Source organism: Hyla sarda, chromosome 1, assembly GCF_029499605.1.
Source record: "Hyla sarda isolate aHylSar1 chromosome 1, aHylSar1.hap1, whole genome shotgun sequence".
Taxonomy (NCBI): domain Eukaryota; kingdom Metazoa; phylum Chordata; class Amphibia; order Anura; family Hylidae; genus Hyla; species Hyla sarda.
The window spans coordinates 304,814,414-304,837,786 of NC_079189.1; the positions used below are offsets into that span (position 1 = coordinate 304,814,414).

Sequence of the window (23,373 nt, forward strand, 5' to 3'; positions counted from 1 at the left end):
ACGGCCCTAACAGAGATGTATTGAGGGGGCGTGTCTGCTCATGCAGTGGTCAGACACACCCTCTGGCCCCTGACTCCCGGGTCCCCGTATGGGTGATCGCGTGGGGCCCCACCACTCGAAACCCCCGCAAACTGAAAATTATACCCTATACTTAGAATTGGGATAAGTTTGCTTATCCTGGAGTACATCTAAGTGGGGTTTGACTAGAACGTATTGTTCTATCGTCCGCCTGTCTGTGTGCAAATGGATTAAGTGATTCTGCATTTGCGCCAATACGTCACTGTGTGTTTTGTCGCCACATCTCAACTTTGAGGATCACACAGAGATGTCGCAGATACAGTTGTGTGTGATGTCACATACTTTGCCACTTTTTTTTTTTGTTAAATTAAATTTCTTGTCCGTGTCGCCTGTAGAAACCAGTCGCTACATTTTTTTGTTAACCCACATACAAAGGTAGATTTAAATGTCTTTTGGTTTCGGGTGGATTTTGAGCATGGGCGGTGTTTAATAACGCCACAGTTGTTGTCTTCTGTGTGTTTTGGCAGTTGCTAAACCTCATCACAGACGTCATTAAGCACTGCCCATGCCAAAAGATGCCAAGAGAAGCAAAACAACGTTGCAAAATAGCATGACAAACATAGGATCAAACGTAAGGTAAGTATTATTGACAGCAATCTCACCTGCAATCCTTGCCTGAACTGTCAAGTTATTGTTGTTGACACTGAGCAAAAAATTATACAGGTTGGTTGTCATAAGCCAAAGTCAAATTTAATAAATGTCATCATGCTGTTCACACACTGGCCAAAATTCACACAGAATGAATAGCTGTCTATCAGAAGGTGCATTTCCATGTGGTCTCACCACTGCCATATGCTGGCAGCCACAGTGTCGGAAATGTCTGCCTGTAGAATCTCAAACATGATATTCAGGATGTGTTAACATAGCCTAAGGGTGGGTTTACACAGCAGAATTAAGGCAATTCATGTATCATGTAATTAGGGCTATAAATTACTTAAAGAAAATCTGTCACCAGTGTCACCTGCACTAACTTGTCGGTACTAACAGGTAGTGCAGGTGACACTGGTGACAGATTTCCTTTAAGAATTTAGACATTATTCATTTCAATGGCCTATCTGCAAGAGAAAATTTATCGGAATCTAACAATTTGGTTCAATGGGACTGTGGATTCCCATGGCAGTCAATTATCTGGCAATAATGTTATTGGCTCATAACCAAATTTTTTGGGCTAATTAAGTAATGTTAAGGCAGGCATTGTGTGCTATTTAGCCAAACCTTCCCTGAGCCAAAGTTGATGAGTTGCCCATAGCAAACAGTCAGACTGTTTTGATCATGGATTCCAAGGCCTCATAAAATGTGACTTAAAAGTATGATAGGTTGTTATGGACAACTGCTCCACTTTTCATCAGCATAGGCAATGATGAATCTCCCACAATGTGCATTCTTTGTTTATAATTTTTTTTTTTAAGTATGAGTGATCATAAATTTACCCCCATTTGGTTGGTCAATAGTAAAAATATGTATCTCTTTCCAGCTGAAGAAGAAAATGGTGAAAATGTCTTAAATTTTGCTTACCTGAAAATTTCAGAATGGGGTTAAGTTCGTCCCCCTGAACTTGCCAGAAGAGATAATCAGCTCATAATTTACTGATTAGTATAATTGATCAGCCCCTCCTACAGTGTATAAATACCCATGGACACACACACACACACACATCAGAGTAGTTTTATAGTATGCTTTATTAGGGTGGGGTCTCTGTGCTGCCTACGTACTCCAGGAATTGAAATTTTCAGGTAAGCAAAATTGAAGACATTCCTGGAAGTCCTACGGCAGCACAGAATGGGACGTAGGTAGCAGGAAAAAAAATAAAGGAAATAAAGGGAGGGCATTACTTCTTAAATGCTTCTTCTAGCACTGTTTTTCCTAGGGCTGAACTACTTGAAATGTCCAGATGGCAATGGTGAATGGAGGTAGCAGGTGTTGCCCATGTTGCTGCTCTGCATATTTCTTGCAGCAATATGTAAGAAGCTTCTGCCCATGAGGTTGAAGTTGCCCTTAGGAGGATCCAACCCCAGAAGCAAAAACTGATGGTATTTTTTATCCAGTTAGTGATGGCAGATTTTGCTGCTTTAGATCCTCTAGATTAGGCACTAAACTGAACAAATATGTGCTCCAAACACCTAAAGGATGCAGTCCTAGAAATATACTCCAACACTGATATTGTCACATCCACCTTGGAGACCTCTTCATCCTCTGCAAGTGCTGTTGCAAATTATTAATAGAATGGATCTTGGGAATTAAACCTGGCAAGGTACGGAGAACCAAGGCATCACCCAGATCTCGGAGATAAGGCTCACGACATGACAGTGCCTGGATTTCACTAACTCGGTGGGCTGAGGTGATTTCCACCAGATAACATGTTTTCCATGTGAGAAACTTCAAATCAATGGATTCTATAGGTTCAAAGGGATCGGTGGCTAGACATCTCAGCACCATAGAGAGATCCCATGATGGAAAAGGTCTGTGAACCTTAGGGCACAAGTTATTCACCCCCTTGAAGAATTTTTTCACCAGAGGATCTTTAGAAAATTTTCCTGCTAAAAAGTAATTTATGGCTGCAAACTGAACCTTTAAAGTTGATTGCTTAAGACCCTTGTCCAGACCTTGCTGAAGAAAATTCTAAATCACTGGAACTGTGATTTCCTGATTTGGAAACAAAGATTTAAACAACTTCCATACCCTTGAAGAGCACTTCTTCGTACCTGGTTTGCTAGAGCTTCCCAAGGTTACAATATCTTCTTCTGTAAGACCTTTTGCCTTCAGCCTCATTAGTTCACTTTCCACGCTGTCAGATTTAGGGATTGTAAATTCTGATAGTACATCTCTCTCTGAACCAGTAGATCCTTTCTTTTGGGAAGATGCCAGAACATGTTGTGAGACAGCTCCTTGATCATCGAGAACCAGGCTTTTCTCGGCCAGTATGGTTGAATAAGAACTGCCTTAGGATTTTCCTTCTTGATCTTCCATAGTGTTCTGTGGATCAAGGCTGGAGGAGGAAAGACATACACAAACCTCTACTTTCAGGATATCAAGAGGCCGTCTATGTAGTAAGGTTGATCTGAGTGGAACAGAGAACAAAATGTTAAAATTTTGGCATTTTGTCAATACATCCAGATCTGAGGTTCCAAACCTCCTCACCACTTGCTCGAAAATTTCCTGGTTCAGTTCCCATTCTCCAGGGTGTAGGGACCTACGGCTGAGGAGGTCCGCTTTCTTGTTGAGGGAGGTTGTCTGATCTTATTAGGACCTCTTTGTTGGATATGCAAGGGGAGAAGTGAAGAAGAGCTAGGTATACTGCCCTCAACTCCTATATATTTGAGGACAGAATCTTTTCTGATTGGGACCATTGACCCTGGACACAATGATGCCCAATGTATGCTCCCCATCGATGAGCTGATGCATCTGTTGTTATTATTGTCTGTTGGGCTGGAAGTAAAAATTTTATCCTTGAGAACCTGTTCGGTACTAGCCACCCATTGAAGATCCCGACAGAGACCTGCTGGAATCCATATGGATTTTTCCAATGTTGTCTGTGACCTGTTCCACAAGGATAGAACTTTTGTTTGAAGATTGTGTATATGAACTTTCACCCAATGGACACATCTATTGTAGATGTAAGACTGCCCAGGATCTTCATGGCTTGGCGAATAGTCACCTTTCTGTTTCCTTAACTATATTTCTCTTTCTGGAGAAATGGAGATCTTCTTGGATAAGGAATTTATCACAAAACCTAAAAACTGAATTTTTTGAGTTGGAGAAAGCTGGGATTTTTTTATGTAGAGAATGAACACATGAGCTTGGAGAAATTCTATTGTCTTGTACAAATGGAATGACAACATTTCCCTTGACACTGCCTTTATCCACCAATTGACTAAATACAGGACTATGACGATACCTTGAAGGTGAAGGGCTGCTGACAGGACCACCACCATCTTTGTGAAGACTCTTGGTGCGGAACTTATCCCAAACGGGAGACATGTGAACTGAAGGTGCCAAACTGAGTTTCCTACTTTGATGGCAAATCTTAGATACTTTCTGAAAAGATGGTGGATTGGCATGTGGAGATAGGCATCGGATAAATCTAGAGGGGCCATGAAATCTCCCTGGTCCATTACAGGAATTACTGATCTCCATCTTGAAGTGTTTCTTCTCTACAAATCTGTTCAGATAGGTCAGGTCTATCACTAATCTCCATTTCCCATTGGATTTTGGGACAGAGGAAATCCTGAAATAAATTCCTACAAAGTGCTAGAGGGAGGATATTGAGGACATTTAAATGGCAACTGATGACAACAGACAGGTAGGTAAGTGTTAACTCTAATTTGCAAGTACAGAAACCAACCCATTGATTTGTTGGCCAAGTTTTGGAGCGCCAGGTATTTCTCCTTCTTTGTGGCCGGGCTGAACATATAAAAAAAATAAAAGAAAAAACATTCCTGTGTTCCCCCGAAGCGCTGCTACAGGTGATCTGTCCTCCGGTCTCCTCTTTTGCCTTCATCCTGTGGACAGATTGTCACATGGCTCTCAGCCTATCACTGGCCACAGCGAAGTCCCGCCTCAGGTGATAGGGTGAGTGCCATGTGACGATCCATGCGCAAGAAGAAGCCCGAAGACGGGACAGGAGCACCGATCCCCTGTAGCAGTGCTCCGGGGGAATGCAGGAAGTTTACAGGCAAGTTTTTTTGCCTGTCCGGACACAACGGAGGATAAATAACCTGCACAAGAGTACTCCTTTAACATAGCCTAAGCATACTGTTATAAGCTCAGACTAAAGTAGCATGTGTGCATTTGTGTTGATTTATGCATTATTTTCAATGGAATATACTGACAAGTGCAAAGTCTTCCACAAATATGTGATCCATTTCTTCAAAAGCATGTGTGTTACCCAATCAATGGTCCTAAATGTTATTGTTATTAACTTTGTCACATGAAGTACAAAGGTAAATGGGTATTTTACTGGTCCCATCAACCACACTTGGTGTAATCTATTCAGCACTTGTAGGTCAAAAACAAATAATAATAATAATAATAATAATAATAATAAAGGGATAGTGCCTAAAACTTAGCTTTTAATATTATGGCTAAAAATATCACCAAAAACAAATGTGAGCCTTTTACCATTTACCACTACTCTCATTTTATATGGTAAAAGTCTCACTTTTGTTTTTGGTGATATTTTTAGCCATAATATTAAAAGCTAAAAAAAGTTTTAGGCACTATCCCTTTATTATTATTATTATTTGTTTTTAACTTTGTCACATCTAACTTTTTAAATATTAATTGTTTATTAAGCCATTATTCTTGTTGTAACACATGCAATTTGCAACCAACAACCATTAACACAAGTAAAAATAAATTTATATATGTTCCTAGGCCATCAATCTCAATAATATAAGGCCTCTATGAGTCACCCTAATTCTGGGGTCATCTACGGATGTGGAGTTTGCCAGTCCAACACACCCAACAAACAGTGTGGATGCCATCAACCCCACAATGGATCTTTATGCGGAACTACATTCAATTCAGTATAAACTGGATGTAATGCTAATGAAGCTAGATCTACTTATAAATAAGATCATGCCTAAGTGTATGTTTACATGAGCGGATCCGCAGCGCGTATTACGCTGCGGATCCGCAGCTGAAGGACCGCTGTATGCTGCCTTTACAGGTGCCTGCTTGGAGCGGCAATCTGCCTCTACGAGCAGACACACTGCGATGTGAGAGTCGCCACACGCATGCGCAGTATACTCGCACATCATGGCTTATCTCGGCCTAGCTCAGGGAGCAGGGGAAGCGGCCACGATGTGTGCGAGTACACCACGCATGCGCGGCAACTCGCACATCGCAGCAGTGTGTCTGCTTGTAGCGGCGTATTGTTTCTCCGAGCAGGCACAACTAAAGGCATCCTGCAGCGGCAGATCTGTAGCATAAAATATGCTGTGGATCCGCTCGTCTGAACGGATTCTTACAGTGTGTCATTATGTAAGGAAATTTCAGTGCTTTTTTGATTTAAGAAGATTTTTTCTCTAAGGTTGCAAGCCATTTACAGTGGGGATCAAAAGTTTGGGCACCCCAGGTAAAAATTTGTATTAATGTGCATAAAGAAGCCAAGGAAAGATGGAAAAATCTCCAAAAGGCATCAAATTACAGATTAGACATTCTTATAATATGTCAACAAAAGTTAGATTTTATTTCCATCATTTACACTTTCAAAATAACAGAAAACAAAAAAAATGGCGTCTGCAAAAGTTTGGGCACCCTGCCGAATTTATAGCATGCACTGCCCACTTTGCAAAGCTGAGACCTTCCAGTGTCATGGATTGTTCTCAATCATCATCTGGGAAGACCAGGTGATGTCAATCTCAATGTCCAGACTCATCTGACTTTGCCCCAACAATAAGCACCATGGGTTCTTCTAAACAGTTGTCTAGAAATCTGAAACTGAAAATAGTTGACGCTCACAAAGCTGGAGAAGGCTATAAGAAGATAGCAAAATGTTTTCAGATGTCAATATCCTCTGTTCGGAATGTAATTAAGAAATGGCAGTCATCAGGAACAGTGGAAGTTAAAGCAAGATCTGGAAGACCAAGAAAAATATCAGACAGAGCAGCTCGCAGGATTGTGAGAAAAACAATTCAAAACCCACGTTTGACTGCACAATCCTTCCAGAATGATCTGGCAGACACTGGAGTTGTGGTAGACTATTCCACTATAAAGAGATACTTGTACAAATATGGTCTTCATGAAAGAGTCATCAGAAGAAAACCTCTTCTACGTCCTCACCACAAAAATCAACATTTGAACTTTGCAAATGAACATATAGACAAGCCTGATGCATTTTGGAAACAAGTTCTGCGGACCGATGAAGTTAAAATTGAACTTTTTGGCCGGAAGGAGCAAAGGTACGTTTGGAGAAGAAGGGGAAAATAATTTTATGAAAAGAACCTCTGTCCAACTATTAAGCATGGGGTTGGAACAATCATGCTTTGGGGTTGTATTGCAGCCAGTGGTACAGGGAACATCTCACGAGTGGAAGGAAAAATTGATGAAATAAAATTTCAGCAAGTTTTGGATGCTAAATTGATGCCATCTGTGAAAAAGCTGAAGTTAAAGAAAGGATGGCTTCTACAAATGGATAATGATCCTAAAAACACCTCGAAATCCATGGGGGATTACATCAAGAGGTGTAAACTGAAAGTTTTGCCATGGCCTTTACAATCTCCTGACCTCAACATAATTGAAAATCTATGGATAGACCTTAAAAGAGCAGTGCGTGACAGACAGCCCAGAAATCTCAAAGAACTGGAAGACTTTTGTAAGGAAGAATGGGCAAAGATACCTCAGACAAGAATTGAAAGACTCTCTGCTGGCTACAAAAAGCGTTTACAAGCTGTGATACTTGCCAAAGGGGGCAGTACAAGATATTAACTCTGCAGGGTGCCCAAACTTTTGCAGACGCCATTTTTTTGTTTTCTGTTATTTTGAAAGTGTAAATGATGGAAATAAAATCTAACTTTTGTTGACATATTATAAGAATGTCTAATCTGTAATTTGATACCTTCTGGAGATTTTTCCATCTTTCCTTGGCTTCTTTATGCACATTAATACAAGTTTTTGTTCATACGTTCATGGCTTTCATACTGTTTGTACACTCATGACATCTATACTGGTTATACGCTTATGGCATTTATATTGTTTCATACGCTCACTGCATTTATACTGTTCGTACGCTCATGACATCTATACTGTTTATACATTCATGGCATTCATACTGTTCATACATTCATGGCATTTATACTGTTTATGTTGCTTGTGTCATTTATACTGGTAATACACCCTTAGTATTTATACTGTTTCTTACGCTCATGCCATCTATACTGTTCATACACTCTTGGTATTCATATGGTTCACACGCTCATGGCATTTATACTTTTCTTAAGCTCATGGCAGTTATAATATTCAAACGTTCATGGCATCCATACTGTTTATACGCTCATGGCAGTTCATATGCTGTGGCATCTATATTGTTCATACACTCATGACATCTATACTGTTTATACACTCATGGCATTTATACGGTTCATACAGTTATGGCATTTATACTAGTCATATGCTCATAGTATTTATACTTTTCTTACGCTCATGGCATCTATATTATTTATACATTCATGGCATTTATACTGCTCATACGCTCATAAGCCCTGATTTACTAACATGATCCCGACTCTTTTTATCGGGTTATGCGACACAATTCTGCAACACTTTGGCCCTGATTTACTTTGTAAACCCGACATGTTTTGTCGGGTTGTGCGCCAGAAATTCTGTCTGCACCAGAGTGCGCTAGAATTCTGTCTCATTGCGACAGAATTCTGTCTGTGCCAGAAATTAAAAACCCTACAAACTCTCATTTTAACTGAGAAAACCAGAAAAAAAGGGGCGTATTTGTCGGGAAAATGAGGCATGGTCACAGAAAAGGGGTGCGTTCCTGACATTTTCACAAAAACCCTACATATTTACTAAGGATTCCATAGGAAATGTGGTGGATTTGAGTTGAGAAAAACTCTACAGATCAGAGCATGTGTAAAAAGGGCAAAATGTAGGGAAAAATGCAAAGTATAGGGAAAGCTTAGTAAATGCTGGGGGAAAAAATTGTAGGCAATTAAAACCCACTAAGAAACCTACACTCCACTCTTACTAAATCAGGGCCTTTGTGCGACATATTTTACTGGTAAAAACCCGATGGTTTTCAAATTATTTTATTAAACCGACTAAAGGGGTATGGCTTGCATTATTTCCTGAAAACCCGACAGTTGTATTCAAAAACCCACTAGAAACATAGTGAATTACTGCCTTGAGGTGTGGGGAATGTTAAAAAGTGTGGGTTTTTTGAAAATCCTGTTACTTTGTCCCCTTATTAGCTTTTTATATTACATTTTTAATTTTTTATTTATTTTTTGGGAATGTCTCTTTTTTTAATCTTGACTTTCATTTCCTTTATTTTTTTATTTTTATATTTTTTCTTTTTTACTTTTTGCTAACCCATTAACGACCATGAACATTCACAAGCCCCAGCCCGGTCTACAGCTGTGCCTGATCGTACCTTCTCTGCAAAGTCACGCTCCATAGCAGTGCCGGCGGCCGGTCAGTGCAAGAGGATGTCGAAGACGTCGCTCATTAGGCCGCCGCAGTAGAGGGGCGCTATGCAGGTCGGGAGTGTGTCTCTGTATGTCTGTGTGTGTTAGGGGGTTGGGGGACTGTGACCTAATGTGGGGGAACTGCTACCTAATGTGGGGGTACTGCTACCTAATTTGGGGGAACTGCTACCTAATGTGGGGGAACTGTTACTGTGGGGGGAACTGCTACCTACTGTGGGGGAACTGATATTGTGGGGGAGCTGCTACCTAATGTGGAGGAACTGCTACCTGGTGTGGGTGAACTGCTAGCTAATGTGGGGGGACCGCTATTGTAGGGGAGCTGCTACCTATTGTGGGGAAACTAGCTATTGTGGGGGAGCTGCTACCTATTGTGGGGGAACTGTTATTGTAGGGGAGCTGCTACCTAATGTGGGGGAGCTGCTACCTAATGTGGGGGGAACTGCTACCTATTGTGGGGGACCTGCTACCTATTGTGGGGGAACTGCTACCTAATGTGGGGGTAACTGCTACCTATTGTGGGGGAACTGCTACCTATTGTGGGGGAACTGCTACCTATTGTGGGGGAACTGCTACCTAATGTGGGGGAACTGCTACCTAATGTGGGGGAGCTGATATTGTGGGGGGGCGGGGAACTGCTACCTACTGTGGGGGAACTGCTACCTACTGTGGGGGAACTCTGATGCCTTTAGCTACTGTGGAGGAGTTCTGATGCCTGTAGCTGCTGTGGGGGAACTCAGGTGCCTGCACATACTGTGGGGGAACTTGTGTGCCTGTAGCTACTGTGGGGGAACTCGGGTGCCTGTAGCTACTGTGGGGGATCTCCTTTGCCTGTACCTACTGTGGGGGAACTCAGGTGCCTGTAGCTACTGTGGGGGAACTCGAGTGCCTGTAGCTACTGTTGGGGAACTCCGGTGCCTGTAGCTACTGTTGGGGAACTCCGGTGCCTATAACTATTGTGGGTGAACTCCGGTGCTAGCCAGTGACAGCTATGTTGATTAGCATCCAACTTTACTAGGAAAAGATAAAACAGATAGAAAACGTATTTATAAAAATGCTGTGCTTTTTATCTATGAAACCATGGCACTAATTTTATAAAGATCTATTCTTATATTTATACATTTTATCCTGTTATGAACTCATCATTATGTCTTAGGAATACTGCAGGCAAGCTCCAAGCATCTTCCTCTGTGTAACATGTACAGCATGAAACCAAAGAGGAAAGGGTTACAGAGTAGAGTTGGCTGACTGCCCAGGCTCGCTCCCGAGAATCAGAGCAGATGAGTCATCACTGTGAGGGAGACAGACAGACACGCCCCCTCCAGCCTGCACAATGAAAAAGTAACTGAGCAACAGATAAATGCTTATATCTCTGGAAATAAAGATCCTAGAGACATAAAACATATGTACACGATCAGGATTAAGTACTGAGTAACATCATTTTTTATTTTTTTTTGGAACTATGATAGGTACGCTTTAAGGAAAATATCAATGTTATTTTCAGCTTTATTTTGTACCTCCCCCATTGAATAAGGGGGTTTCCTATTGAATGTTTTGCCCACAGATCTTAATCTGACCCTAGATGTAGAAAATTTGTTCCTTACCTGAAGTTTTCTTTTCCTGAAGTCCGTAGGCGGCACCAAATGGGTTAATGCTTTCCAGCTTGCCCGGAATGAGAGTAGTTGTTAGCAATGTAATCAAGACAAGTTAATAAAACACACCTGAGGTGCCCCCATATATATCACCAATAAGACACAACCCTCGTATCGTATGCAGCAATAACAATTTAATGGGTGGGTAAAGTTGTGCTGCCTACGGACTTCAGGAAAAGAAAATTTCAGGTAAGGAACACATTTTCTACTTCCTGTACGTCCTATGGCGGCACCAAATGGGATTTGCAAAGCAGTAAAAAATAACAAAGGGAGGGAATCAGCAACTCATGGCACCTTGGAGAACGCTCAAGCCAAAGGCTGACCCCTCGGAAGATGACACATCCAGTCTGTAGTGCTCGACAAAGGTGTTTGGTGAAGACCAGGTGGCCGCTCTGCAAATTTGATCCATGGGTACATGGTATCTTTCAGCCCATGAAGTGGCCGTTGATCTCGTTGAGTGGGTCCTCAGCAAGAGAGACGATTGTTTGCCTTCCAACTCATAACAGTATTTAATCGTATCTCTAATCCATCTTGCTAAAGATGATTTACTTGCCTTCTTCCCTCTGTTAGGCCCTTGAATGCCGACGTCCTGGAAATGTAAGTCATAAGAGCCCTCTTGACGTCCAGAAGGTGAAGTGCGTTATCTTTTTTAAGCACTGGAATAATAATTTCCTGGTTTAGATTAAGAACAGATGATACTTTGGGCAAAAACCCCGGCATGGTTCTCAGGATCACCGCATCAGGGACAATTCTCAGATATGGTTCCTTAGACGACAAGGCTTGGAGCTCACTTAGCCTTCTGGCGGAGGCGATGGCTACTAGAAATAGGCACTTAAAGGACAACCATTTCCAAGCTGCTTCATCTAATGGCTCAAATGGATGATTACACAAGCATTTTAGCACCATAGGCAGGTCCCAAGAGGGAATAGGATTGTGAAAGATAGGTCTGAGCTTATTAATGGCCCTGAAAAATCTGGAAATTAGGGCAGATCTTGAGAATGCTCCATTCAGATGTGAATTAATCGCAGTGAAATTGACTTTTAGGGTATTAGGTTTTAGTCCTTTTTTAAACCGTTCTTGGAGAAACTGAAGCATCGCTAAAATTTCTTCAAAAGAGCAATCGTTCCCTTGGCACCAGTCCAAAAATAACAACCATATCCTGGCATAAGTCTTCATGGTAGTAGGTTTTCTGGATGACAGAAGAGTGTTAATTACTTCTTGTGAAAGACCTTGATTTGTTAATGTTCTCCGTTCAAAATCCAGGCCATCAACTGGAGCCTGTGAAGGTCTGGATAAATCATTTCCCCTTGTGTGAGTAGATCCTTGCACTCCGGAAGTTTCCAATATTGTCCTTTTGATAATCTCAGAGCGATGGGGAATCAGGCCCTTCTGGGCCAGAAAGGAAGTATAGCTATCGCCTTCATCTGTTCGTCCCGGATTTTCTGAAGGACTTTTGGAATTAACGGCATTGGGGGATAAACATAAATGAAAGCCTTCCTCCAACAGATTGACAGACCGTCCACTGCCACTGGACCTCCTGTCTTCGACAGGGAACAAAACTCTTGAGTTTTCTTGTTGAGGTAAGTCGCCATCACATCCAGACTCGGAGAACCCCACATCTCTGCCAATCTGCTGAAGATTCTGGGGTTCAGCTCCCACTCCCCCGGGTTGATCACATTTCTGCTGAGCCAGTCCGCTTGAATGTTGTACACTCCTCTTATATGGACTGCCTTGATAGACAGGAGATTCACTTCTGCCCATTTCATGATGCGAGCGCATTCCATTTGCATATGCCGACTCAGTGTCCCTCCCTGCTTGTTTAGATAAAAAAACGAAGGGATGTTGTCTGACTGAATCATTACCGCCTTGTGCTGAATCAGGGTCTTGAAATGAATCAGGGCCTTCCTGATGGCAGTCAGCTCTTTCAGATTCGATGACATCATCAACTCTTGTGGCTCCCATGGACTCTGTGTCCATGCGTCTCCAACATGAGCACCCCAGCCGGAGCCTGAGGCATCCGTAGTGAGGACTATTTGATTCAGACTCAGGAGAGTGCTGCCCTGGAGAAGATGTTCCGGCTGAAGCCACCATCTGAGGTCAGACTTGAGGGATGTAGGGATGTTGATTACTGTATCCAGAGAGTTCTGAGACTTGTTCCAACGACTGAGAATGTGTTCTTGAAGTTGTCTGAAGTGCATTTTTGCCCAAGGGGCGGCTTCTATCGAAGATGTCATCGTCCCCAGCACCCTCATGGCTTCTCTCACTGAACAGGCCTTTGATAATATTAGGGCCTTGACTGCCTCTTGCAAATTCTGCACTTTCTGACGAGAGAGAAAAAGACGCATCTTCTGGGTGTCTATCGTGAAGCCTAGATATTGAATCACAGTGGATGGAACCAGAGATGATTTTTTCTGGTTGACCAGAAAGCAGCGGGATTGCAGAAAGTTGAGAGTGATGCTGAGGTGATGTGAGAGAAGGTCTTCTGATGACGCCTGAATTAACCAGTCGTCTAGGTACGGAGTGATGAAAATCCCTTGAAGACGAAGTGCTGCCGTGAGGACTACCACCACCTTTGTGAAGACCCGTGGGGCTGAAGTAATGGCAAATGGAAGGCAGGTGAACTGAAGGTGTTGGATGTGATGGTGATGAGAGATTGCTACCCTGAGGAATTTTCTGTGTGCTGGCAAAATAGGGATATACAAATACGCGTCTTGGAGATCGATGGAGGCCAAGAAATCTCCCTTCTGGATATTCAGGATAGCTGAGCGTATTGACTCCATCCTGAATTTCTTTTTCAGGAAGAACCTGTTTAGAAATGACAGATCCACCACCAGTCTCCAATCTCCTGAAGACTTTGGGACCACAAAAAGCAGAGAATAAAGGCCTGTGAATTTCTCTTCTGCAGGAACTTCCTCCAGTGCGTTTTTCTGAATGAATTGATGAATAAGATCCACCAATATTGGATTGGAACCCTTGTTCACCATGAACCTTTCTGGTGGAAAGGTCCTTAGTTCCAGAGTAAAAAATAGAGCAGGAAGTGCTCCCTAGTGTGATACCATAAGGTATACAGGTAACGCAGAATGTGAATGTGCGCTTACCAAGTAGGGTTGTACTACGTCCAAGTACAACCATGGATAAGAGTGCATAGAGTGTGAAGTTCCAGCAGCCGCTCCACCTTTCACAGATAACAGATCCAGACCAATTTCCTCCAAAATGGGCAGAGTCAGGAAGGCGTTTGAAACCGAGGTGAGGGTAAAACTTCTACTTTATTCCCATAATGCAAAGAGTTTCGCGGAGGTTCCGCTTCATTAGGCATGAGAACTAGAACATGGTGTGCAGTTTATATAGGGAAAATCCTTAACCCTTTCAACGGCGGAAAAGGATTAACCCCTTACAATCTACACTTAGACTGATATTATATCATTACAGAAATGGACACTAAAATCACATACTAAAATCAAACAAAAATATACATATTTCAATAAGACGATAGTTCATACAAAAAAGTATATATATATATATATATACACATATATATAAAAAAATATAAAAGAAATTTATATATGAAAAAGAATATATTATAGCTCTAATTTATACAAAAATATCATATGTATTTTTGTATAAGTTATATGTGTATGTATACATATATATGTATATATATTCTTTTTTGTATGAACTATCGTCTTATTGAAATATGTATATTTTTGTTTGATTTTAGTATGTGATTTTAGTGTCCATTTCTGTAATTAAATAATATCAGTCTAAGTGTAGATTGTAAGGGGTTAATCTTTTTCCGCCGTTGAAAGGGTTAAGGATTTTCCCTATATAAACTGCACACCATGTTCTAGTTCTCATGCCTGATGAAGCGGAACCTCCACGAAACGCGCTGCATTATGGGAATAAAGTAGAAGTTTTACCCTCACCTCGGTTTCAAGCGCCTTCCTGACTCTGCCCATTTTGGAGGAAATTGGTCTGGATCTGTTAGTTCCAGAGAGTAGCCCTTGGTGACTATATCCGTCACCCAAGCGTCTGATGACGTTTTTCTCCAAATTTCTGAAAAAAATCTCAATCTGCCTCCCACCGGCTCTCCCATGGTGCTCATGGCGTCATTGCTTATCTTTATTAAAGGATCTTCCCTTAGAAGCTCCGGCATCTGATTTCTTTTTGAAATCTGGCTTTTTGTTCCTCCGAAAGGAGTAGCTCCTCTTGGGGAAGGTTCTAGAATGGCCATAGAAAGGTCTCGCTGCTTTTTTCTTATTAAAAGGAAAATGGGCATCTTTTTCCTCATTAAATGATTTTAATATTTCCTTCAGCTGGGGATCGAAGATAGAGGACGTCTGAAAAGGTAAACCTACAAAGCTGACCTTTGAAGAAATATCCCCACCCCATTGCTTTATCCACATCGCACGCCTAGTGGCATTTGATAGAGCCAGGGTTCAAGATAAAAATTTTAAAACATCCAGGGGGGCATCGCAAAGAAATTCCGAAGCCAACTTCATGGTTTCTACCCCTTTCAAGAGGCGCTCTCTAGACACCCCATCTTCGATATCTTGTGACAGCTGGCTAAGCCAAATTCTTAAAGATCTGGCTACGGGAATAGATGCTTAGGCAATTTTAGCAGAAGAAGAAGCTGCTAGGTACACTTTTTTTGGCCAAACTGTCCGCTATTCGGTCCAATGGATCCGTAAGTCTGATGGACTCTTCTGATGGGAACAGCGATTTTTTTGCGAATCTGGCCGCCGTCAGGTCAAGCTTAGGAGGCTCCTGCCACTCCGCACAGATTTTAGGGTCCAATCTATAGGTGGATTTGAACCTAGCGCCTGCATCTGTCTTCTTTTCCGGCTTATTCCAATCTTTTTTGATCCATTCCGATAGTATTGGTTGGGAAGGAAACACTTTCGCTGGAACTGGAGGGAAATAATAAAGCTGATCCTTCTTCATCTTATGAGAAACATCTCCACCGACAGCAGTTTACGAAATTTTTCTTTAGGAAGAAGATATAAGTCTTCATCCAGCTCATCCATAATGACATCCAAAGAGGAGTTGTCAGAAGAAGAAGAATCTGATGAAGACAGAGGATATAGGAGAAGTGCGCTTAGCTGCCTTCTTCTTTTTGGCTGGTACTAGTGACTCCTTTAATTCCTTAAAGGTGTTGGTCATCTCACCTTTTAACCAATTAAGGAAGGCACTTGGCTGCATGTCCTTAGCATTCTGACAAGAGCCACATAAGCCCCACTCACAATCCTCTGGTAAGGGTTGCTGACATTCTGCACAGACATTGTGCTTAGTCTTTCTCTTTGCCTTGCCTCTATGAGAAGACATTCTGAGGGAAAAAAAATGTTTGTATGAAAAATAAAACACAAACATCATATCCAGATTGAAAGGAAGGAGGAAACCTCGACTTTCAATACCTTACAGGGCCGAGAGATCTGCTGCCTTGGCTGAGCGCAGCCAGACAGAGATCTGGCCCTGTTTAAATAGTCGCGCCATGCATGCCGCTTCCGGACACGCTCCCGGCGCATGCGGAATGGGCATAGAGGCGTCCGAGTCGCAGCGCCATCTTGGAGTCCCCAGAAACTAACCTGCTTTCCTAGCAGCGCTAGGAACGGAAGTCGCAGGCCCCGCTCACCGACCGGAACCACCTCCGTCTGATTCTCACCGAGTATGGCACCTGCCGGTTCCAAGATGAAGACCGGGACGCACCGGGGGAAGTTTTACCGCCGCCTTTTTCGGGGAGGCAGCGGAGGGAGCAGCTGAGGGACCGGCAGTAGCATCCGGTATACGGCTGACCCGACCTCCTAACTCAGGGAGCCCCGAGCATGAGGTACTTGTCCTGATCCTCTTACGAGCGAGAGAGAAAAAAATACGAGGGTTGTGTCTTATTGGTGATATATATGGGGGGCACCTCAGGAGTGTTTGATTAACTTGCCTTGATTACATTGCTAACAACTACTCTCATTCCAGGCAAGCTGGAAAGCATTAACCCATTTGGTGCCGCCTTAGGACGTACAGGAAGCATACATACTAATCACAGATATATCTATATATATTTTTTTAAACTTTTACCACTTTTTCCCTTCTCATTTCAGATTCATATATGTAGGACTTCTTTGGCTTCAGTGGACTACGTAGATGACCCATGTTTTTTTTGTTTTTAATATTAATAGAATGCTTAACGAGGGCTTGTGGGAGAGTTTTTTTTTAACATATTGTATTTTTTCTTTAAATTCACTTTACAGGCTTAGTAGTGGAAGCAGTCTTATACAAAGTCCACTACTAAGCCAAGGCTTAGCATTAGTCTCAAAAGCAGCTAGCGATAACCCCCAGTTATTCCCCCGGTACCCACCGCCACAGGGGTACTGGGAAGCCAGTACCAACAGTCCCAGAGCATCAAAAATGGCATTCCTGGTACCAGCCTGGCATTATTAAGGCTGGGGAGGGCCAGTAACAATGGTCCTCACCCACCCTGGTAACGTCCGGCTGTTACTGATTGGTTGGTATCTGGCTGAGAATAAAAATATGGGTAACCCCACACGTTTTTGTTGCATAAATAATAATAAAAAAAAAAACGTGTGTGGTTCCCCATTTAAATTCTCAGCCAGATACCAACCAAACAGTAAAAGCCTGACGTTACCAGGGTGGGCAACGCTGTTTCAAAACTTCAACTCCCATGATGAGAGTTGTAGTTTATCAACAGCTGGAGGCAGCTTGTTAAAATGCAACCCGGGGAAGCTGGCAGAATTGCGCCCCGCTCCCTGGCTGGCAGACTCACAGGAATATGAAACTACAGCACTGTAATTTCATATTTCCCACCTGAAGCAGTGGTTGGCCGAGACTGACTGGAATGTCAGTGCTGCGGCCGGGAAATATGTAATTACCGTGCCGTAATTTCATAGTCCAGTGAGCCACCCGCCCGCAAGCTGTCACAACACTACAACTCCCAGCATGTCCTCACTGTAAGGGCATGCTGCAAGTTATAGTCTTGTAACAGCTAGCGGGCGGGTGGTAGATGGTGGCTGAGGAGCGGAGCTTTTTACACAAAAAGTTGCAATTGAGTCTTTTTGTGCAACTTTTTAAAAAGTGCTGTCTAAGACTAGGATTTCACTGAGGTTTTTCATGCAAAAATGCTGATAAAAACACCCATTTTGCTGCACAGCATTTTTCTCTGTTTGGCGTTTTGCTTTTTTTTATCCTTTGTGCATTTTTCAGCTATTTTTGGCTCCTTGGCAGTTTTTCAAAAACGACCTCTTGTCGAGACTTTGGCTTATTTATGGGAAAATCTTGGAGTTTTCCTCCCAAAGAAGTCACTGGGAGTGAAAAAAACACCAAGAAAAATGCCATGTGGGTTTTAGTTTGGGCATTTTTATTGTTTTTTTGGGACTTTAGCGATCCAAAAAAGGGTTGGAGATACCTTTTCTTTTTATTAATATTTCATAGGATACCATTAATAAAAAATAAAAAAACGTACAGTAGTGGTTTAAAAAAATTGCATTTAATGAAATTTATATTTTTTATAACAAAATTTTTATCAATTTTTAAACAGGGATCAATTTATGTGGGCGGGCAGGGAACTAAAAATTTAGCCGACAATAATAAAAATGTAAGAAAGGGGCCATTTAAATGTAAAAATAATATATATATTTGTTTTTAATAAATTTTGTTAAACTTTTTATTAGTAATGTATTTTAATAATGTGTTTAACCCCTTAAATGGGCACTGTCATGAAAACAAAAAATTGATATGTTGTAGTACTTAAGCACTACAACATATCTCTAATATAGTTTAATTAAAAAAAGTGATTTTAAAACAGTTTAAAATCACTTTTAAATTCGGCCACTAGGGGTGGCTCTCCTAGTGGCCGAATGCATTCAGCAGAGACGTCACCACTGAATTTCGACTCGTTGAAGCCTGGCAACGAGTCGAAATTCAATCACTGCTGTGCTCGCTCCCGCCTGTCAATCAGACAGGCGGGAGCGAGCGCTTTGAAGGAAGAGGACGCGCGCAGGCTCGGGGACAAGGTAAAGTATTATGTTCACTGTATTATGTATACTGTTCACCTATACAGTATACCTCCAGTTTCCCCACTACAACTCCCAGCATGCCCTGGGAGTTGTAGTGGGGAAGCCTGGAGGGACACTGAATAGGTGAACTGAGGGAGAGTGGGTTGAGCGGAGCGGCAGGGGGGGGGGGTACTCTGGGTGAACTAAGGGGGAGGGGGAGTGATTTGAGCGGCGCGACGGGGCCGGTGGGGGGGGGGGGGTTGCGGGCTGCGCGGCGGGGAGTGGTATGTGCTCCGGTGTTCACCTATACAGGGTGCCTCCAGTTGTTTCCCCACTACAACTCCCAGCATGCCCTGACAGCCAATAGATGTCAGAGCAAGCTGGGAGTTGCAGTGGGGAAACAGCTGGAGGCACCCTGTATAGGTGAACTACGGGCGGAAGTGCCGGCCCCAGTAGGCATCAGTGACGTGGTGCCTGCTGGGGAAGTCTGCCTGGTAGTGAGCACGCTACCAGGCAGACAAAAAAGCATTTTTAATATGTAAAAAAGAAAATTAAAGGCAGGGAGGGGGTTAGGGATAGATAGTTTATAGGCAGGGACAGAAAAAAAAAGTGATGGTGGGAGCTACCCTTTAAGGACTCAGCGTTTTTCAGTTTTTGCACTTTCATTTTTTCCTCATCACCTTCTAAAAATCATAACGCTTTCAATTTCTCACCTAAAAATCCATATGATGGCTTATTTTTTGCGCCACCAATTCTACTTTGCAGTGACAGTCATTTTACCAAAAAATCCATCAAAAGGGGAAAAAAAAATCATTGTGCGACAAAATTGAAGAAAAAATTTCATTTTGTAAATTTTGGGGGCTTTTGTTTCTACGCAGTGCATTTTTTGGTCAAAATTACACCTTATCTTTATTCTGTAGGTCCATATGGTTAAAATGATACCCTACTTATATAGCTTTGATTTTGTCGCACTTCTGAAAGAAATCATAACTACATGCAGGAAAATTTGTCATCTTCTGACCGCTGTAACTTTTTTTATTTTTCCACGTACGGGCTGGTATGAGGGCTCATTTTTTGCGCCGTGTTCTGAAGTTTTTATCGGTACCATTTTTGTGTTGATCGGACTTTTTGATAGCTTTTTATTCATTTTGTTAGGATATAAAAAGTGACCAAATACCCTATTTTGGACTTTGGAATTTTTTTGCGCGTACGCCATTGACCGTGCGGTTTAATTAATGATATAATTTTATAGTTCGGACATTTACGCACGCAGCGATACCACATATGTTTATTTTTATTTAGTTTTTTTTTATGGGAAAAGGGGGGTGATTCAAACTTTCATTAGGGAAAGGGTTAAATGACCTTTGTTAACTTTTTTTTTGCAGTGCTATAGCTCCCATAGGGACCTATAGCACTGCACACACTGATCTCTTATGCTGATCCCTGCATAGCTTTGCACGGATCAGCGAGATAGGGGCTCGATTGCTCAAGCCTGTAGCTCAGGCAGCGGAGAGAGGTAAGGAGACCTCCGTCTGCGTCCCAGATGATCGCAACATCGCGATTTTATCGCCATGTCCTGATCAGCCCGACTGAGCTGTCGGGAAGCGTTTACTTTTGTTTTCAGATTTTTTTCGGGTCAACTTTGATCTGCGTCTGAAGCATTAGCAGCCGGGACCGACCCGTTGTGATGCGGGGTCACGGCGTAACCCCATTTATCCCACCGGGACCAGGCTCAGGGCGTACAGGTACGCCCTGAGTCCTTAAGAGGTTAATAAAGTGTGTTTTTTAAACTTAAAAAATAAATTTGGCCATTATTTAGGCTGGGGATGGGGAACCCTATGCGCTTTTTTTTTTTAATAAATAAATAAAAAAAACGCATAGGGTTCCCCATATTTTTTTCTCAGCCAGACACCAACCAAGCAGCCTGACGTTACCAGGGTGGGCAAGGACCATTGTTACTGGCCCTCCCCAGCCTAAATAACGCCAGCCTGTTACCGTCTAGGCCCAGGAGCGCCATTTTTGACGCTCCGGGCCTGTTAGTACCGGCTCTTCCCGGCAAACCTGTGGCGGTGTGTACTGGGGTAATAATTTGGGGTTAGCGCTAGCCCCGTCTTTGTAATGAATTCCATCAATAAGACGGCTTCCACTGCTAAGCCTGAAAATTCTATTTAAAAAAACACGACAGATTGGAAAAATGTTATTTTAAAACACTCCCACACAGCCCTCGTTAGCCATTTTATTAACAGATAAAAAAAAATCTAGTTCATCACTGTGATCCACCAAGTTCGTTGCAATCCTCTGCAGACATGGATCTGAAACGAGAAGAAAAAAGAAACACAAAAAATGGGTTAGGGCATTTTTGGCGCTGTCCACTGGGGAGAGAGCCCAAAATGCAATGTCTTCCCAAACAGAGAGCCTCCAATTGTTGCAAAACTACAACTCCCTTTTGGCCTTTGGCTGTCTGGGCATGCTGGGAGTTGTAGTTAAGCAACAGCTGGAGTCTCCCTGTCTGGTAAGACACTGGCAGAAGGGTCTGTTCACATTATCCAAAACACAATGGGAACAGAGCCTCATACTTACCACTCTGCCTCCCGTCTGTAGCTCCGCCCCTAATTATGTCATCATTAGGGGGTCTAGCTACATGGGCCAGGCAGGGACAGGGAGCGAGGGAGATAAGTGGACCTCCCCTTCTGTATACACTATATACAGCTATCTATAGATAACTGTACATCGTGTATACCGCCCTCCTGTATACTATATGGCCGGGGGGGAGGTGAGTAGTGATGTTGTACATCACTCCACATTCTCCTTACACTATGTGGACCGGGCGCTCAGCATCCGACCCATAGAGTGGTACCCTGAAGACAGTGAGAAAACTGCCAAAGGGGACAAATTTGGCTGTTTCCACACACAAGGGAAAGCGCTGGAAAAAACTGCCAAAACACAGGAAAAAGCTGTGGTAGTTGTACAGGCAGTTTTTCCTGACATTTTTGCTGGTGGGAAAAAACCTCAGTAGAATCCTAGCCTAATGGCATTATTGTAATCCAGGTCCGACTTGACTTTGGTTTGCAACTTTTTGAAGGGGGTATGCTACTTTTTTTTGCATACATGCGACATTCGCACATGATAAATACTCGACCACTGCAAAGTGAAAACTAAAAGTTGCCTAGGTAAGGGTGTTTGCTACTTTATGCGTACCCACAAGGCGCACATGCAATTTTTTGTGCATCTGGAGTAAGCAAAAAAAAATGCTCTAAACTCCTTGATAAATGTCCCCATAGACCTTATGCTATAATCCACAAAAAAAAGCACAAGGCTACCCAATAGACACTCAACCCAAAGTATTCAGGACAAAACAATCATGATCAGATCCGGGCCGCCTGCCGGTTCTCTGTCCCGACATTCATATGTATCGGTGTTTTTAAAACACTGATACAAATGAATAGCTGAGCACCACCGGAGCAAGGGAATGCTCTGCTCCATGTCTGGCCGTGCTTCTCCTGTGATGCAGGTGGTGCGATTAGCACCTGACTAGAAGAGGCCAGAGCAGTGGAGCAGCGCAGGACCTGGCACAAAGAGGCAGTGTTGGGACAGGTAAGTAAATATGTGGGGCTGGGCCATCGGTGCCATAAAAGTTAAAGTGAAAGGGAGGGGGAGATGAATGATGCAGGGGTCTTTGGGTGGGGAATATAAATGCTGCAGGGGTCTTGGGGTGGGGAAGATGAATGCTGCAGGGGTTGTGGGGTGGGGAAGATGAATGCTGCAGGGGTCTTGGTGTGGGGGGGGAAATGAATGCTGCAGGGGTCTTGGGTGGAAATGAATGCTGCAGGGGTCTTGGGTGGAAATGAATGCTGCAGGGGTCTTGGGGTGGGGGAGATGAATGCTGCAGTGGTATTGGGGTGGGGAGGAGATGAATGATGCAGGGGTCTTGGGGGGTGGGCGATGAATGATGCAGGGGTCTTGGGGGGGGGAGATGAATGATGCAGAGGTCTTGGGGGGGGAGAAGATGAATGATGCAGGGGTCTTGGGGGGGAGAAGATGAATGATGCGGATGGGGAGTGTTAAGGCAAAAGGGCACAGAGGGATCTGGGGGGGGAAGAAAATGTTTTAAAAACCTTAACATTGGTGTGCGGGCTCTGGTATATCCTTCATATAAGGATATACTGGTGAATGTCTCAATTTTAACATCAGTGTTGAGGGATAGCCAATGTCATTGTATACATCTACCACAGTAGCGCACCTAAATTCCGTTATTGTATTATTCTATATGTTACACATCCACACCATCTATATCCACACCATCTATCTGGTGTAGGATTCTATTGTGGCACTTGTAGTCAGCTGCAGGCATCCTCCATTGTATACATTTTTATGCTGGGGATCGCTCCTAGCAACGGACTACAAGGGCAGGATCTGCTCCCCCAGTATAATTGCACAACTGCATTTGGGGTTGAGCACCTCCAGCCATTTGAGACCCCGTTTTTTGTTGTT

At 42.9% G+C, this 23,373-nt stretch overlaps 1 protein-coding gene across 3 annotated transcripts in view; it reads right to left on the bottom strand.

The window, feature by feature from the left end:
* Positions 1–3,003: 3,003 nt before the first annotated feature.
* Positions 3,004–23,373, bottom strand: part of SUGP2 (SURP and G-patch domain containing 2) — a 71,557-nt gene continuing 51,187 nt past the window's right edge. For 2 of the 3 annotated variants that reach the window (XM_056518181.1, XM_056518182.1), the window contains exon 11: positions 3,004–3,136. In XM_056518181.1, coding sequence (XP_056374156.1) covers positions 3,019–3,136 — 118 coding nt within the window. In that variant the 3' untranslated portion in view covers positions 3,004–3,018. Of the gene's footprint in view, positions 3,137–21,066; positions 21,195–23,373 lie in introns of those variants that run through there. The other variant, XM_056518186.1, reaches the window with a different exon arrangement.